We start from the raw sequence: 19759 nt of genomic DNA on the forward strand, positions 1-19759 counted from the left end.
CCACAGACCACCGCAGACCCACAGACCACCGCAGACCCACAGACCGCCACAGACCCACAGACCGCCACAGACCCACAGACCACCGCAGACCCACAGACCACCGCAGACCCACAGACCGCCACAGACCCACAGACCACCACAGACCCACAGACCACCACAGACCCACAGACCACCGCAGACCCACAGACCGCCACAGACCCACAGACCGCCACAGACCCACAGACCACCGCAGACCCACAGACCGCCACAGACCCACAGACCGCCACAGACCCACAGACCACCACAGACCCACAGACCACCACAGACCCACAGACCACCGCAGACCCACAGACCGCCGCAGACCCACAGACCACCACAGACCCACAGACCACCGCAGACCCACAGACCACCACAGACCCACAGACCACCGCAGACCCACAGACCGCCACAGACCCACAGACCACCACAGACCCACAGACCACCACAGACCCACAGACCACCGCAGACCCACAGACCGCCACAGACCCACAGACCGCCACAGACCCACAGACCACCGCAGACCCACAGACCGCCACAGACCCACAGACCACCACAGACCCACAGACCACCACAGACCCACAGACCACCGCAGACCCACAGACCACCGCAGACCCGCAGACCCACAGACCGCCGCAGACCGCCGCAGACCCACAGACCACCGCAGACCACCGCAGACCACCGCAGACCCACAGACCGCCGCAGACCCACAGACCACCACAGACCCACAGACCACCGCAGACCGCCGCAGACCCACAGACCCACAGACCACCGCAGACCCACAGACCACCGCAGACCCACAGACCACCGCAGACCCACAGACCCACAGACCACCACAGACCCACAGACCACCACAGACCACCGCAGACCCACAGACCACCACAGACCCACAGACCACCACAGACCACCACAGACCCACAGACCACCACAGACCCACAGACCCACAGACCACCGCAGACCCACAGACCGCCGCAGACCCACAGACCCACAGACCACCACAGACCCACAGACCACCGCAGACCCACAGACCACCGCAGACCCACAGACCACCACAGACCACCACAGACCCACAGACCACCACAGACCCACAGACCACCACAGACCCACAGACCCACAGACCGCCACAGACCCACAGACCACCGCAGACCCACAGACCACCGCAGACCCACAGACCACCACAGACCACCACAGACCCACAGACCACCACAGACCCACAGACCCACAGACCGCCACAGACCCACAGACCACCACAGACCCACAGACCACCGCAGACCCACAGACCACCACAGACCACCACAGACCCACAGACCACCACAGACCCACAGACCACCACAGACCCACAGACCCACAGACCGCCACAGACCCACAGACCGCCGCAGACCCACAGACCACCGCAGACCCACAGACCACCACAGACCCACAGACCACCGCAGACCCACAGACCCACAGACCCACAGACCACCACAGACCCACAGACCACCGCAGACCCACAGACCGCCGCAGACCCACAGACCACCGCAGACCCACAGACCACCGCAGACCCACAGACCCACAGACCACCACAGACCCACAGACCCACAGACCACCACAGACCCACAGACCCACAGACCACCGCAGACCCACAGACCCACAGACCACCACAGACCCACAGACCGCCGCAGACCCACAGACCACCGCAGACCCACAGACCACCACAGACCACCACAGACCCACAGACCACCACAGACCCACAGACCCACAGACCACCGCAGACCCACAGACCACCGCAGACCCACAGACCCACAGACCGCCGCAGACCCACAGACCGCCGCAGACCCACAGACCCACAGACCACCACAGACCCACAGACCACCGCAGACCCACAGACCGCCGCAGACCACCGCAGACCCACAGACCGCCGCAGACCCACAGACCACCACAGACCACCGCAGACCCACAGACCGCCGCAGACCCACAGACCACCGCAGACCCACAGACCGCCGCAGACCCACAGACCGCCACAGACCGCCGCAGACCCACAGACCGCCGCAGACCCACAGACCACCGCAGACCCACAGACCGCCGCAGACCCACAGACCGCCGCAGACCCACAGACCACCGCAGACCCACAGACCGCCGCAGACCCACAGACCACCGCAGACCCACAGACCGCCGCAGACCCACAGACCACCGCAGACCCACAGACCGCCGCAGACCCACAGACCACCGCAGACCCACAGACCACCGCAGACCCACAGACCACCACAGACCCACAGACCACCGCAGACCCACAGACCACCACAGACCACCGCAGACCCACAGACCACCACAGACCCACAGACCACCGCAGACCCACAGACCCACAGACCACCGCAGACCCACAGACCACCACAGACCCACAGACCACCGCAGACCCACAGACCACCACAGACCCACAGACCACCGCAGACCCACAGACCCACAGACCACCACAGACCCACAGACCACCGCAGACCCACAGACCGCCGCAGACCCACAGACCGCCGCAGACCCACAGACCACCGCAGACCCACAGACCACCGCAGACCCACAGACCCACAGACCACCACAGACCCACAGACCACCGCAGACCCACAGACCGCCGCAGACCCACAGACCGCCGCAGACCCACAGACCACCACAGACCCACAGACCACCGCAGACCCACAGACCCACAGACCACCACAGACCCACAGACCACCACAGACCCACAGACCACCGCAGACCCACAGACCGCCGCAGACCCACAGACCACCACAGACCCACAGACCACCGCAGACCCACAGACCACCACAGACCCACAGACCACCGCAGACCCACAGACCCACAGACCACCGCAGACCCACAGACCGCCGCAGACCCACAGACCCACAGACCACCGCAGACCCACAGACCACCGCAGACCCACAGACCCACAGACCACCGCAGACCCACAGACCCACAGACCACCGCAGACCCACAGACCACCGCAGACCCACAGACCGCCGCAGACCCACAGACCACCACAGACCCACAGACCACCGCAGACCCACAGACCACCGCAGACCCACAGACCGCCACAGACCCACAGACCACCGCAGACCCACAGACCACCGCAGACCCACAGACCACCACAGACCCACAGACCACCGCAGACCCACAGACCACCGCAGACCCACAGACCGCCGCAGACCCACAGACCACCGCAGACCCACAGACCACCACAGACCCACAGACCACCACAGACCCACAGACCGCCGCAGACCCACAGACCACCGCAGACCCACAGACCACCACAGACCCACAGACCACCGCAGACCCACAGACCGCCACAGACCCACAGACCGCCACAGACCCACAGACCACCGCAGACCCACAGACCGCCACAGACCCACAGACCACCGCAGACCCACAGACAGCCGCAGACCCACAGACCACCGCAGACCCACAGACCGCCACAGACCGCCACAGACCCACAGACCGCCACAGACCACCGCAGACCCACAGACCACCGCAGACCCACAGACCACCGCAGACCCACAGACCGCCACAGACCACCGCAGACCCACAGACCACCGCAGACCCACAGACAGCCGCAGACCCACAGACCACCGCAGACCCACAGACAGCCGCAGACCCACAGACCGCCACAGACCCACAGACCGCCACAGACCGCCACAGACCCACAGACCGCCACAGACCACCGCAGACCCACAGACCACCGCAGACCCACAGACCGCCACAGACCACCGCAGACCCACAGACCACCGCAGACCCACAGACCCACAGACCCACAGACCACCGCAGACCCACAGACCGCCACAGACCCACAGACCGCCACAGACCCACAGACCCACAGACCACCGCAGACCCACAGACCACCGCAGACCCACAGACCCACAGACCCACAGACCCACAGACCACCGCAGACCCACAGACCGCCACAGACCCACAGACCACCGCAGACCCACAGACCACCGCAGACCCACAGACCACCGCAGACCCACAGACCACCGCAGACCCACAGACCACCGCAGACCCACAGACCACCGCAGACCCACAGACCACCGCAGACCCACAGACCACCGCAGACCCACAGACCCACAGACCACCGCAGACCCACAGACCACCGCAGACCCACAGACAGCCGCAGACCCACAGACCCACAGACCCACAGACCACCGCAGACCCGCAGACCCACAGACCACCGCAGACCCACAGACAGCCGCAGACCCACAGACCCACAGACCCACAGACCCACAGACCCACAGACCACCGCAGACCCACAGACAGCCGCAGACCCACAGACCCACAGACCGCCGCAGACCCACAGACCCACAGACCGCCGCAGACCCACAGACCCACAGACCACCGCAGACCCACAGACCCACAGACCGCCGCAGACCCACAGACCCACAGACCGCCGCAGACCCACAGACCCACAGACCGCCGCAGACCCACAGACCGCCGCAGACCCACAGACCCACAGACCGCCGCAGACCCACAGACCGCCGCAGACCGCCGCAGACCCACAGACCACCGCAGACCCACAGACCCACAGACCGCCGCAGACCCACAGACCCACAGACCACCGCAGACCCACAGACCCACAGACCGCCGCAGACCCACAGACCCACAGACCGCCGCAGACCCACAGACCCACAGACCGCCGCAGACCCACAGACCGCCGCAGACCCACAGACCCACAGACCGCCGCAGACCCACAGACCGCCGCAGACCCACAGACCGCCGCAGACCCACAGACCGCCGCAGACCCACAGACCCACAGACCGCCGCAGACCCACAGACCGCCGCAGACCCACAGACTGCCGCAGACCCACAGACCCACAGACCGCCGCAGACCGCCGCAGACCCACAGACCGCCGCAGACCCACAGACCGCCGCAGACCCACAGACCGCCGCAGACCCACAGACCGCCGCAGACCACCGCAGACCCACAGACCGCCGCAGACCCACAGACCACCGCAGACCCACAGACCGCCGCAGACCCACAGACCGCCGCAGACCACCGCAGACCCACAGACCGCCACAGACCGCCGCAGACCACCGCAGACCCACAGACCGCCGCAGACCCACAGACCGCCGCAGACCCACAGACCGCCGCAGACCACCGCAGACCCACAGACCGCCACAGACCGCCGCAGACCCACAGACCGCCGCAGACCACCGCAGACCCACAGACCGCCGCAGACCACCGCAGACCCACAGACCGCCGCAGACCACCGCAGACCCACAGACCGCCGCAGACCACCGCAGACCCACAGACCGCCGCAGACCCACAGACCGCCGCAGACCCACAGACCGCCGCAGACCCACAGACCGCCGCAGACCCACAGACCGCCGCAGACCCACAGACCGCCGCAGACCCACAGACCACCGCAGACCCACAGACCGCCGCAGACCCACAGACCGCCGCAGACCCACAGACCGCCGCAGACCCACAGACCACCGCAGACCCACAGACCACCACAGACCGCCGCGGACCGCCGCGGACCGCCGCGGACTGCACCAATCTGAAGTCAGATCCAGACCTGGATTCTCTCTAAACCCGAAATGCCTCAATTTATATAAATCAATAAAAACGTGAATAAAAATTGGTGTAAAATAAAACTAAATGTAAAATTAAATCAGGATAATTAAAAAAAAAGATAAAATACCTGCAAATAAATGAAAATAAATGAAAATATTTATTTAAAAAAGTTATAAATAAAAGAAAGTTTTAAATGAAAATGGAGTGATGAGTCATGGCGAGCTGGGACGTCCGCCATCTTCTGGTGGATTCTGAAGAACCTTCTTCGGTACTTTGGACAAAGAATGAGGAAAGTCTCCATGCTGTTTCCGTGGTAACAAGCTGAGCTGAGGAAAATGCGTCTGGTACAAAACATCCGACGTGCAGAAAGAAATCGTTCCAGTTAAACGGAGACTGGACATGGCGGCCATTGTCCTGCTGGTCTGAAGCGCTTTTACTGGTTGACAAAACTCTGTGTTTCTTATTGGGAAAGCCATGAAATGGGACTTCTCTGCTTCTGGACTCATGGCTCCCGGTGGAAGACGCCTCTCTCAACACCGCGCCGCCTCTCTGGTGAGCTTACGGCTTGACTCTAACGTGACGACGTGGAGCATCCCAACCCGTCCCAACGAGGCTTCAGGACCGGCGTCTTTCCACACGCAGAGGATGGGATGCTGAAACCTCCACTCAGTCTGCGTCTTATCTTAGAAATACTGACATTTTTCAAGACCACAGTGTTTCATGTGTGCATTACTGCGATCGTTAGGGTTATGGTTGGGGTTAGGGTTGGGGTTATGGTTGGGGTTATGGTTAGGGGTTAGGGTTGGGGTTAGGGTTGTGGTTAGGGTGATGGTTGGGGTTAGGGTGATGGTTGGGGTTAGGGTTGTGGTTAGGGTTGGGTTAGGGTTGTGGTTAGGGTGATGGTTGGGGTTAGGGTGATGGTTGGGGTTAGGGTTGTGGTTAGGGTGATGGTTGGGGTTAGGGTGATGGTTGGGGTTAGGGTTGTGGTTAGGGTTGGGTTAGGGTTGTGGTTAGGGTTGGGTTAGGGTTGTGGTTAGGGTGATGGTTGGGGTTAGGGTTGTGGTTAGGGTTGGGTTAGGGTTGTGGTTAGGGTGATGGTTGGGGTTAGGGTGATGGTTGGGGTTAGGGTTGTGGTTAGGGTTGGGTTATGGTTGGGGTTAGGGTGATGGTTGGGGTTAGGGTGATGGTTGGGGTTAGGGTGATGGTTGGGGTTAGGGTTGTGGTTAGGGTTGGGTTATGGTTGGGGTTAGGGTGATGGTTGGGGTTAGGGTGATGGTTGGGTTTAGGGTTGGGGTTAGGGTTGTGGTTAGGGTTGGGTTAGGGTTGGGGTTAGGGTTGGGGTTAGGGTTAGGCCAGAATCATCTGGAGTCCGGGACAACGTTCTTCCTTCTCCTGTTGTTCAGCCTCTTTCTGCAGCAATAAACCAGAAAGACATGATGGATTCTGACCCTCAGCAGCATCAGATCACGGCCCGTCGAGGGTCTAAAGCCTCAGTTTGAGAACCGGCATCATGGTACAGTTTCAGCTCTGCTGGTTCTCCGGATCCTGAAGACCGAGCTCAGGATTAATGGAGGCTCTTCCCACCTCTCGTACGGAGTGTAACCCAGTGTGTGTGTTGGTAATTGACCTGTCAGGTTTTCCCAGTCGGAGTATTAGTCTTTCTATTAAAACCCTCTCCACCACCCCACCCCCACTATCTATTCATCCTTTTACAGCCTCATCCCTCCATCCTGCACCTCTGAACACACACACACCATCCATCTAGAGGTAAGATGCTGCTGTTGCTCTTCTGTCCTCCGTTTCTGTCCGCTTGGTTCCAGCTGAGCAGTTTAACGCGACTGCAGCCTGAAAGGCTAAAAACCAGTTCAGGGAACGATCAGAGAGCCGCAAAAAGCAAGAGTCTGGAACTAAATCTGGACGTAAACCAGGAAATATTCAGACAAATGCATAAAACATAAATAAATGAAGCCATGGCTGTCAATCACCTGCTTTGGGGCGGGGCTTCCTGTCTACATGGAATGTGCTCTGAGCCAATCAGATTCAGCCTGAACAGTCCGCTTCTCCGATGGACCAGTGTCCATTTATTCAGCTTTATTCATCCTGCATCCAACCTGCATCCAACAACGCATCCATCTGGCATCCATCCTGCCTCCGTCCCGACCTGTTAGCTCTCTCCAGCCAGCATCAGACGGTCTTACCGTGACTCCTGTTTCGTCTCTTTCTCTCTTAATCTTCCTGCGTTTCTTTCCTGAATCGGTGACGTTCAAAACAGCCACTGTGTTCATTTCTATTTTCTAGCGTAAATCTTTGCTGCCTCTGCTGGGAAAGTTGTGCACTGCAGTTTCTCAGTCCCCCTCTTCAGTCCGCCGAGGAGACCGCCGGTTTCCAGCCGGTTTCCAGCCGGTTTCCAGCCGGACCAGAGTCCCCTACTTTTACGTTTTCAACAGAAAAGTGGCAGGAATGAGCTTAAATGAGTTATAGTTTAAAAAGACCAGAGATTTTTACACTAAAGATATTCTGATTGATCCAGATCTAGATCTGGATCTAGATCTGGATCTAGATCTGGATCTAGATCTGGATCCCTTTTTGTGAACTGGGAACTAGAAACAGAAAACTTCCTGTTTTTCTGTCTTTGTGAGGACGAGGTCACATTGCTGTTAACTGGACTCAACTCACTGCTTCTCCTAACGAGTTCCCGTCGGTCGGACCTGTCGCCTACCTGTCGGCTCTGCGGATTGCTTGACATCAGGTCGAATCCCGTCCAGCGCGCTCAGGACGAAGAAGAAGAAGGTGAAGATGAAGGCTGCCCTGCAGACACATGAAAGAAAGAAACTTTAGATCCTTGTTTGATTGATCAGATTAAACTTCGACAAATGAGCAGGGAGACCTGTCCACTGGTGGAGTCTGATCAGGTTCTGGTCGGGTCTGATTGGGTCTGATTAGAGCTCTGATTGGCTGTGAATGCTGGGTACCAGTGATGAAGATCAGAACTAAACCACAGCTTGTTGTTCCAGCTTGGATCAATGTTGCCTTCAGGTAACCTTTATCAGAGCAGGAGCTGGATTTGAACATGTTTTCATCATTTTAGCAAATAATTCACACTAAGCAATAAAAATATTTTCCTTTGCACAGGAAAAATATTTCATCTCCTGATGGTTTTCTTTTATGTCAAAATAATACATTTTATCTAGAGGTGGGACTGAATTAAAAAATAATCTAATTCATTACATGCTTTGTAATTAATTAATCACGATTAATCGCATAAAATCATTTTTAATCTAAATGGATTTTAGTCGACGACTGAATCAGATAAAAGACACACAAGTTAATTTATTTTACATTCATAACAGTAGAAAAAGAACAGATAATATCCCTTCATGGCCCAAACCTAAAGTTAAAACATCATGTTCAATATTTAAGCAAAAGTTCCATCATGTTCTCCATGTTTCCATCCACACGCTTCATCACCAGTTAACATGTTTCAGTCTGGTCCTGCAGCAGGGATGAGTTAACAACCTGCTGCAGGTTGTTTCTGAGAAATTGATTAATATTGTCGTCTGATGGATCAATTTGTGATGTTTATAAATTTTGGTAAAAGTCCCTGAATACTAAATTTATTTCTTGATGATCATGGGTGATATTCCCTGTTGAGTCTTTAATAGAAGCTATGGTGTCTTTTTCCCGATTAATTTTCAACTGATTGGCCAAATATTTCCCAGACCGGTCCCAGAACATTAGATTTTCAACAACAATAACACATGCCTTCTTAGATCCTGGTAGCTCTGCATCATTTTGCTCAGAAGAACTCATGAGGAAAATGCATCTTACTGGAAGAAGAACCGACATCCTTCTATGGACAATGGGTCAGGAGAAGTAAAGTGTCAGACCTGGAGATTGCTGGATTGGATGAAGATGTGAAATACCTGACTTATATACAGACTAACATACCTGTACATCAAGGTAACACTCCTCCATCCATCCATCCATCTTTTAGTTAATCTGTTCATTCATCCATCCATCCATCTGCCTGCAGCTGGAAGCTGCAAGAGGTCCAGGCTTCAACAGGGGAGGAGCTTACGCAGCTTCTAGAGAGTTCTGCTGGACGGGGGAGGGGCTTACGCAGCTTCTAGAGAGTTCTTCTGGACGGGGGAGGGGCTTACGCAGCTTCTAGAGAGTTCTGCTGGACGGGGGAGGGGCTTACGCAGCTTCTAGAGAGTTCTTCTGGACGGGGGAGGGGCTTACGCAGCTTCTAGAGAGTTCTTCTGGACGGGGGAGGGGCTTACACCGCTTCTAGAGAGTTCTTCTGGACGGGGGAGGGGCTTACACCGCTTCTAGAGAGTTCTTCTGGACGGGGGAGGGGCTTACGCAGCTTCTGGAGAGTTCTTCTGCACGGGGGAGGGGCTTACGCAGCTTCTAGAGAGTTCTTCTGGATGGGGGAGGGGCTTACGCAGCTTCTAGAGAGTTCTTCTGGACGGGGGAGGGGCTTACGCAGCTTCTAGAGAGTTCTTCTGGACGGGGGAGGGGCTTACGCAGCTTCTAGAGAGTTCTTCTGGACGGGGGAGGGGCTTACGCAGCTTCTAGAGAGTTCTTCTGGACGGGGGAGGGGCTTACGCAGCTTCTAGAGAGTTCTTCTGGACGGGGGAGGGGCTTACGCAGCTTCTGGAGAGTTCTTCTGGACGGGGGAGGGGCTTACGCAGCTTCTAGAGGGTTCTTCTGGACGGGGGAGGGGCTTACGCAGCTTCTAGAGAGTTCTTCTGGACGGGGGAGGGGCTTACGCAGCTTCTAGAGAGTTCTTTTGGACGGGGGAGGGGCTTACGCAGCTTCTAGAGAGTTCTTCTGGACGGGGGAGGGGCTTACGCAGCTTCTAGAGAGTTCTTCTGGACGGGGGAGGGGCTTACGCAGCTTCTAGAGAGTTCTTCTAGACGGGGGAGGGGCTTACGCAGCATATAGAGAGTTTTTCTGGACAGGGGAGGGGCTTACACAGCTTCTAGAGAGTTCTTCTGTACAGGGGAGGGGCTTACGCTGCAGCTGCTAATGCTAACAGAGATGGGTTAACAATACGTGATTCCATGTTACTCGAAAAAATAACACCTGAGACCAGTCGCGAGACTTGTTGACAGCAGTTTTTTTATTTAGGAGTCACTAAAAGGGTCTGAAAAGTTGCTAAATATAGTTGTGAAGTTGCTAAGTTATTAGCCGAGGTCTACTCTGTGCGTCAGTATAATCAGTGTTCCTGGAAACTGTACTGAACATTTTTTTCTCTCATTAATTAGAATTTACTTCCCACCATCAGTCTCATCACGATGTTTTGCAGTTTGATTTGGGAAAAATCCACAACAATTTTCAGTATGGTTTCCTGTGTGTCATGTGACAAATTATAGCCTAGTCATTGGTGCCCTGTAAATTTCAGGAAAATGTGAGGAAATCTTTTCCCACTGTGGTGTTCCCAGTGACAATCGACTCAGTCTCAGGATTTATTTTGTCACCCTGAAAAGACGTGTCCACATTGGTCCTCGTCCAATAACAACATGCAGACTGCAGCTCCTTGTTAATCTGCTGAGGCAGCAAACTGGAATCTGGAGGTTGGATTAATCCGGTCGTTACAGGCGACCATGATGATGATGATGACCTTCACCTCTCCTTTATGCTCTGCTCATTAATTCATCCAATGAACTTACATGAAATGAAAACCTGTTCATCTGTGACCAACAGAAATGAGTTTAATTTAGTCCAATCTCGTTTGGTCTTCATCATGCGTGTGTGTGTGTGTGTGTTTGTTTAACCTACACAATGGGAATAGGAGAATTGAGAATTTATGTAAAACTGTTCAAGACATCCCTTCTTTCTCTTACTTGGGTTTCATTTGTCTCTGGACACTCGCTGCTCTTTAACACAAAGTGAGTTGACAGTTTGTTTTCCAGATATGTTACAGAAGCTTTCAGACGGAGGAATGGGAGATTGGCGGCTTATCGAGATTAAAGTAATTGTTTCCACCGCTTCTTTACTTTTAACCTGCTGGTCACCATGGTAACAGATATCATAGGGTCAACTTCCTGATGACTTCCACGGAGATGTGTCGGACATACAGTACCGGGAGCAGGTCTTGGACAGACCAAGACTCTTTCAGCTTGGAACTCCTGGAGAAAAACGATGGATGGATGAAGAAAAAAAAATTCTATTAACAAACCGAGCAGAAGCTGTTGGTCTTATTCCCAGTTAGGAAGCCTCTGCAGGAGGAGAAAAAGTCCTTGGTTCAGCCGGACAGTCGTCCTAAACATCCTCTCATCTTACAGTACATGTTGATCTAATAGCTGAATTAGAACCCGAGGGAAGCTGGAAATGACCCGTTCTGCTGACAACTGCAGTTTACTGGAGATGATTAATGTCCCTGAAGAATCACCCTGCAGGGCGGCGGCAGCCTCCACGCTGTGGTTACTGAGTAACACACCGCCACACAGCTGCTGTTTACCTTCAGCCATCAGCAGCCAATCACAGCTCCTGGAGGCACGATGGCGACTGGACCAGAGACACAAGGAGACACACTGACACAAGCTTCTGTTGGCAGTCAGTGAAGGGAAAAACCAACAAAAACAGTTTCCTGAGTGGAGGTGGGACTAGGAGCCGGGACCACCCGGTACTAGAAGGTGGACCCTAGCGTCAAAGGTCTGCTTGTTTCCATGGTAACCTGATGAGAGACGACCCGGTACTAGAAGGTGGACCTTAGCATCAAAGGTCCGCTCGTTTCCATGGTAACCTGATGAGCGATGACCCAGTACTAGAAGGTGGACCTTAGCGTCAAAGGTCCGCTCGTTTGGGGGGCGCTCGTGAGATGGCTAGAGAGTAGACGTGTTTTTCGGAGCCCCTCGGGGCACAATAACTTAATTCTTTAAAACACTATATTTACCAGAAGTTTGCGCCTCCACTACAGCGTTAGAATTAGCGCCTGTCTTTTGACAGCAAAACTTGTCACTTTGAAGCAAGAAAATGACCAGTAAACGTGATGGACGCGACCGCAAAGGCGATGCTAGCCTTTCAGCTAACGCTAAAGCTAGCCATCAGAAGATTAGCTCGAACGGCGACAAAGAAGACGAGCTACCACTCGTTTGGAGAAATAAAAATCGAAAAGAGCATCCTTCAGTCTATTAACGTCCGTTTCAATGAGTTTGAACAGAAGATTCAAGGTCTCGTTTCAAGCCAGCAGGTGCTGACCGACAAAATGGGCGACATGGAAGCCCAGGCCGCAGACCATGAGCAACGTATTCAGAGCCTGGAAACAACGCTGGAGGAGTTGCGACATGAAAATAAGTCTCTCCGCTCTAAGCTTTCGGATCTGGAAGGTCGATCCAGATGCAATAATATCAAGATAGTTGGAATTGGGGAAGGAGAGGAAAAGGGGAGACCCACAGATTTTGTATCCCAATTGATCCCCAAACTACTCGGAGCGGAGAACTCTGACAAGCCAGTTGCCATTGATAGAGCTCATCGCTCACTCCAGCCCAGGCCCGCTGAAAGCTCCAAGGCTCGTACTATCATCGCTTGCGTACATTATACTCAGGACAAAGAGAAGATTTTACGGCTAAGCGTGCTTTGGAATACGATGGAAAGCGCATCTTTATTTTTCCTGACTACACAGCAGATGTCATGGAAAAGAGACGGAGCTTCAAGGAGGTGAAACAAGCGCTGCGAGAGAAAAACGTCCAGCATTACCTCCGCTTCCCTGCACGGCTTCACGTTCACCACGAAGGGCAGGTAAAAGTGTTTAACAATCCTGCTGAAGCAAAAAACTTGATTGATAACGAACTGACATAAATGAGGACACATTTTTTCTATATTATAATATATCATGTAGCTGTTTAATTACTGGCATCTCTTTTGTTTGTGTCCCCGCGAGAATGTAGGTAGCTCAGCTTCAATTTGTGAAGCTATGAGTGGGGATATTGTTTACGCACATGTTTGGTGCTATGTTCTTTTGTTTCTTTTTTTGTTTAGTATGTTACTAACTGCCAGACAAGTCCAGATCTATGTATATTACTCCATTACAAAAGCAGTTTGTTTGATATTGTGTTGCTTAACAAAGTATGCACAGTTCTGTTGATAATCTGTCCTTGGTCTCATGGAACGTTCGGGGTTTGGGTCACCCTATCAAACGTGGTTTGCCCATTTAAAGTCACTAAAAGCTGACATTGTGTTTTTGCAAGAAACGCATATTAAAGCCACACACCACAGATTGCTTAGAGCTAACTGGATCCCTCAAGTTTATCATGCTCCCCTCACATCTAAAGCCAGAGGGGTAGCGATTCTTAAATCAGTACCTTTTAATTTGCAGTCTTGTGTAACAGACCCTAATGGTCGATTGTACATGGGCATATTAATCGCTTTCCTGTAACTTTTGTTAATTTATACGGCCCAAATTAAGATGATCCAGCTTTTTTTTTTTAATTGTTTGACATATTACCAGATGATAACACAAGCCACTTTGATTGGAGGAGACTTCAACTGTTATTTGGATCCGTATTTGGACAGACTGTCAAGAGCCCCTCCACCTAACATCCTCTCTGTACAGACTCTCAATAATTTAATTAAATCTAAGAGGATAGTAGATATTTGGAGGCTGCAACACCCAACAGATCGTGATTATTCTTTTTATTCCAATGTCCACAAGTCATATACACAAATAGATTATTTTTTAATTGATTCAAATTTAATTTCCAATATTGAAAGTAGTAAATACCACAGCATAATAATTTCTGATCACAGTCCAATTACTCTTACTCTCAAACTTAATCTTCCCAAGCAAACTTATAGCTGGCGCTTCAATCCGATGCTGCTTTCTGATCCAACCTTCAATCAATACATTAATGATCAAATCTCTATATTTCTTGAGACCAACGATAATGGTGAGGTTACTGATTCAACTTTATGGGAAACTTTGAAGGTTTATATCAGGGGTCAAATAATTTCCTTTGAAGCAAGACGCAACAAGGCCAGGTGTGGCAGATTAAGGGAGATTGAGGAAGAGCTCAAAACTGCAGATCAGATTTATAAAAATTCTAAACTTCAGTCAGACTATAACAATGTTCTTAAGCTACAATATGAATATAATTGTATATTGGGAGAACAAGTTAGTAAAATGATTTTAAAACTGAAACAGAAAAATTTTGAACAAACTATTAGCAAGGCAACTGAAAGGGGAACAGGCAAAGCGCTCAATTTATAAAGTTAGATCTACTACGGGTTCAATGTTAACGGATTTACAGGACATTAATGACCGCTTTAGAGAATTTTATTCAGATATTTATTCTTCAAAAACAAATGCTACACAAGGGGATATTGACAATTTTTTTGAGCCTCTATCCTTTCCACAACTGACTGCCATGTCTCGGGAACATTTAGATTCAGACTTCACCACAACTGAGGTACTGGAAGCTATAAAAGCATTCCCTTCTGGAAAGGCCCCAGGCCCTGATGGGTATGGTCCTGAGTTTTATAAAACCTTTGGTAATAAATTAGTCCCATTACTGCTAAGAATGATGCATCACACATTCATAAATAAGTTGCTTCCACCATCACTGTATGACGCAATTGTCTGTGTCCTTTTGAAGAAAGGAAAAGATGATTCTGATCCGGGTAACTACAGACCCATTGCCTTATTAAATTATGATTTAAAAATCCTAACAAAAGTTTTGGCTACAAGACTGTCAAAAAGTATAGTGCACATCATACATCCTGATCAATCAGGTTTTATACCTGGCAGATATTCTTTTTGCAATGTGCACAAAATTCTAAACATCCTATATGCAGACTTATATAAAAATAATGGTGCTGCTATATTATCTTTAGATGCACATAAGGCCTTTGACACTACTGAGTGGCCATACCTTTTCAAAACACTTGAGAAATTTGGTTTCAGTGATATCTTTATTCAGTGGGTTAAAATTTTGTATACCAATCCCAAGTCCTCAATTCTTGCTAATGGAAACAAGTCTAAACAATTTCCTCTGGGCAGAGGGGTCAGGCAGGGGGATCCTTTATCCCCCCTGCTTTTCAATATTGCATTGGAACCACTAGCTATAGGGATTCGTGAACACTCAGACATTAAGGGTATTAAATTTGGTAAGGTAGAAACTTGTGTGACATTGTATGCAGACGATCTGCTTATCTGTTTATCGGAGCCCAAGACCTCTGGTCCCATTCTCATGGAATATGTAAAATTGTTTGGACAGATATCTGGATACACTATAAATTGTGAAAAGAGCTAATTTATGCCTTTGGGAGACAAACTATCAGAAGAATTTTTGAATTCTTTACATTTTAGCATAGTTAGCAATCACTTTAACTACTTAGGATTAAAACTCACGAAAGATCCCAAACATCTCTTTAAAGCAAATTATGTTGAACTGATGGAAAAACTTAAAAGCAACATTGAAGCCTGGAGGATATTACCTTTGACTATGATTGGACGAGTCAATGCAATTAAAATGGTTAGTTTACCGAGATTTTTGTATTTATTCCAGAATCTGCCACTCTATTTAAGTTCATCCTTCTTTAAAAAATTGGACTATAATTTTGCCTTTTGTGTGGGGATTTAAATCACATAGGATATCTAAAGCTCATGTTCATAAATCAACGGACAAAGGAGGTCTTGGGCTCCCAATTTTCAAACACTACTATTGGGCTGCCAACTCCAGGGCCCTCACCTTTTGGAAACGTGGGAACCTTATAGATATATAGAGGGGCAAAGAAGCACACCTTCTTGGTTACAGCTTGAGGTTCCGGATGTTGATGTTTCACTAAGTACATTCTTGTTTTCTAGTACTAAATTAGATAAGTCATTCAAGAAAAGTTTTGTCCTGAGGAACTCCTTGCCTATATTACAGCAGATCAAATCTGGAAATCAGTTGACTAAAGATTCAATATATACTCCAATTCGCCAAAATCCTCTATTTAAGCCTGGGCAAATGGACACAACATTTGGTATTTGGAAAAGAAAAGGCATCAGATCTTTGGCTGACCTATATATTCATGGTTACTTTGCCTCTTTTGCTCAATTACAGGATAAATACAACATTCCAAATTCACACTTCTTTCGCTACCTTCAAATTAGGCATTATGTGAAACAAACGTTTGAAAATTTTGAATCTATTCCAACCACTCACCCTTTTTATGACAATCTGCGACTTGCTCCTGACTCTAAACACTTGATTTCCAGGCTTGTAAATTGCTTTACTACCTCTGTCAATACGGAACACTTGAGGGTAGCCTGGGCTCAGGATTTAAATTCAGAGGTGTCACATGAACTTTGGGATAAAGCCATATCATTGATTCATACTTGTTCTATTAACAGCCGTTACCGACTTATTCAGTATAAAGTGATCCATCGGTTACGCTATTCAAAAACAAAATTGAACAAATTGTTTCCTGCAGTCTCCTCCCAGTGTGATAAATGTTCCTCTGCTGAAGGAACACTTGCCCGCCTATTTTGGTTCTGTCCTCAATTATTTGGTTTTTGGTCTACAATTTTTGAATGGTTTTCTAAATCTTATTCTAGAAATATTAAACCAGATCCCAACCTGGCAATATTTGGACATTTAACTGACAATCTAAGATACACGACAGACATGCTGTTGGCCTTACAGCTTGGTATGGTGGTTGCTAAAAAACTAATTCTGTTAAATTGGAAATCCTCCACTCCCCCAAATTTTGAGCACTGGCTGAAAGAAATGATTTCTGTCATTCAAATGGAACAACTCCGGTTAAACAATATGGACAGACAACATAGACATATTGCAATATGGGGACCCTTCTTGGCTCAATGCCAAATTACAACATCTATATAAAATGAAGACAGTATTTACTGTATACACTATTTGTGAATGTTGAAATGTAAACAACACATGCATAATTGTCAATTGCTTTTGTATTTCTGTCAACTTGTCTGGCAGGGTTCGTTGTTTGTGTTTTGTTGTTTGTTTGTACTCATAAAAATGTAAATTCAATAAATATAATATTTTTTAAAAAAAAGGTCCGCTCGTTTCCATGGTAACCTGATGAGCGATGACCTGCAGTTTTAACTTTCGCTGTCGACGTGTAAACGACGCTTCAGACTGAACAGAATCAGAACATCTAATCTGAAACCGCTCTGCAGCCGTTACGAGTTCTGCATCTGTTACCATGGCAACACGTGAACAAACGGCTTCCTGAGCAGCGTGAAACGCGTCGATGGCGGTTCCTCCGTCAGGTAAACGTCTTGCTGTAGCAACGACAAAACCTCAGAAAGGACCAAACCAGTCAGAACCGGTTTCTGGACCAGCTGCTCCACGGTGATCAGGCTGATGTTCAGCCAACCGCGTTGGAGCAGAGTCTGTTTGTGTCAGAGCAGCTGCTGAACCTCCGGATCTTTCACTGCAAGCCGGCGGAGACGGGCGGAGGCGGAATGACCAGGTGGATCCCTGGAGGGACATCCAGCAGCGGAGCTGTCCAACAGGCTCATCCATCGCCTGCACAGCCGAGCTGGCCGCCTTCCTGCGTGCGCTTCAGCATGCATGGAGACAGCACGCCCCAGAGGATTGTGGGAAGTTTATTAGTCATTTCCAGCTGCTTGATCGAAACAGTCAGCAGCTTTGCGTGCCGCAGGAAATTTCACGCTTTTCGCTTTCAGGGTAACTTTACTGTCTGAACAGACATTTGTCAGGGACAGTAAACGCAGCGGTTGCTGCTGCGTTTACTGTCCCTGAACGCAGCGGTTGCTGCTGCGTTTACTGTCCCTGAACGCAGCGGTTGCTGCTGCGTTTACTGTCCCTGAACGCAGCGGTTGCTGCTGCGTTTACTGTCCCTGAACGCAGCGGTTGCTGCTGCGTTTACTGTCCCTGAACGCAGCGGTTGCTGCTGCGTTTACTGTCCCTGAACGCAACACTTCCAATTCAGACCAAATGGCAGGTTGGAGCCGTTCCCCGGCCACAGAGAAGCAGATCCAGGGTGCTGTTCTAGATGTGATCAGAGTAGTCTTCATCATCATCATCATCATCCTGCTCTGAATGAAAACTTCATCTTTGAGCCAGTTTGACAGAAAAACCCAACATAGACGTCAAGCAAACTCCTGGAGAGTTGATGAAGACTCCTTCCAGCTGGTGGTGATGATGAAGATGATGAAGATGCCCCCCTGACTGACCTGATGGACAGTAATCTGATGACGTGAGCAGGATCGATGCAGACAGAATGATTCCTGCTTTAAAGAAACTTTTAACCAATTAAAATCTTCTGTAAAAACACTTATTGGTTGCCAAGGAAACGTAAACTTCCACCATCATCATCCTCGCTGCGCCTCGCGGGTCAGAGATGAAGATCCACCTGAGTTCTGCTGAATCTTGAGGGTCTAGACGTCGCGAGGCTGAAAATCTGATCAGAGATCAGAAAATCCGGATGCGCGAGACTTCGGACCTGATCTGAAGTCAGGTCGAGGTCTGTCCTGGACCAGCAGGGGGTCTGCCTTCAGACCTGATCAGCAGGATCGATCCGGACTGGAAAAAAATCAATCATAAAGAAGGACCAGTGACTCACATCTGCTTCAGGTCGGGGACGCGCGTCCGGTCCAGATGAGCCAGTCGGGTTGTTCAGAACCAGGACCGGGACCAGGACCAGGACCAGGACCGGGACCAGGACGTTCAGCAGCAGTCCTCCGCACCGGAGCCAGCGGGGCTCTGGTGATTAACGAGCCGGTGTCAGGGACCCGACCGCGGCTGTAAATCTCCGGGGCGCGCGGCGCGTGTCCCCCGGTGGTCCGGGAAGTCCTCCAGAAGCCTGTCCGCGTGATTAACGAGCCCAGATTAACATCACGTGATTAACTAATTAAAAAGTGTGAGAATGGACGCGAGCAGAGGCAGAGCAGCGCGTACGAGGCGCGTGCAAGGCGCAGGCTGCGCGTGAATGTGCGTAAAGGCGCAGAGAAGCTGCGTGTTTCCAAGTAGGAAGTAGAAGTTGGGTGGATTCCGGTTGATGCTCCTCCCTCCTGTCTCACACTGTTGCGACATGGACCTTCAGTTTCACAACAAACACGCGCGCGCGCGCGCACGGCCTCCAGCTCCTGCAGTTTTTACTCAGAAAAAAACAGAAAAAGCGGAAACCCAAGCAGACCACCGCAAGCCACACATTTCAGCCTGTTTCAGGCTCCTCTTGCCAACCTGACATTCAGGGAAACAAACCCAAAGATTTCAGCTCAGT

At 50.9% G+C, this 19759-nt stretch overlaps 1 protein-coding gene across 2 annotated transcripts in view; it reads right to left on the reverse strand.

Annotated features, from left to right (window-relative positions):
* il1rap (interleukin 1 receptor accessory protein) overlaps window positions 1-19435 on the reverse strand; it is a 34321-nt gene extending 14886 nt beyond the window's left edge. For both annotated transcript variants that reach the window (XM_079247002.1, XM_079247001.1), the window contains exons 1-2: window positions 19100-19435; window positions 8262-8350 (exon numbers count right to left, since the gene is read on the reverse strand). In XM_079247002.1, the coding sequence (XP_079103128.1) occupies window positions 8262-8350; window positions 19100-19101 (91 nt within the window). In that variant the 5' untranslated portion in view covers window positions 19102-19435. The remainder of the gene's footprint in view (window positions 1-8261; window positions 8351-19099) is intronic.
* Window positions 19436-19759: the final 324 nt, after the last annotated feature.

This window comes from Telmatherina bonti, assembly GCF_933228915.1.
Source record: "Telmatherina bonti genome assembly, chromosome: 9".
Taxonomy (NCBI): domain Eukaryota; kingdom Metazoa; phylum Chordata; class Actinopteri; order Atheriniformes; family Telmatherinidae; genus Telmatherina; species Telmatherina bonti.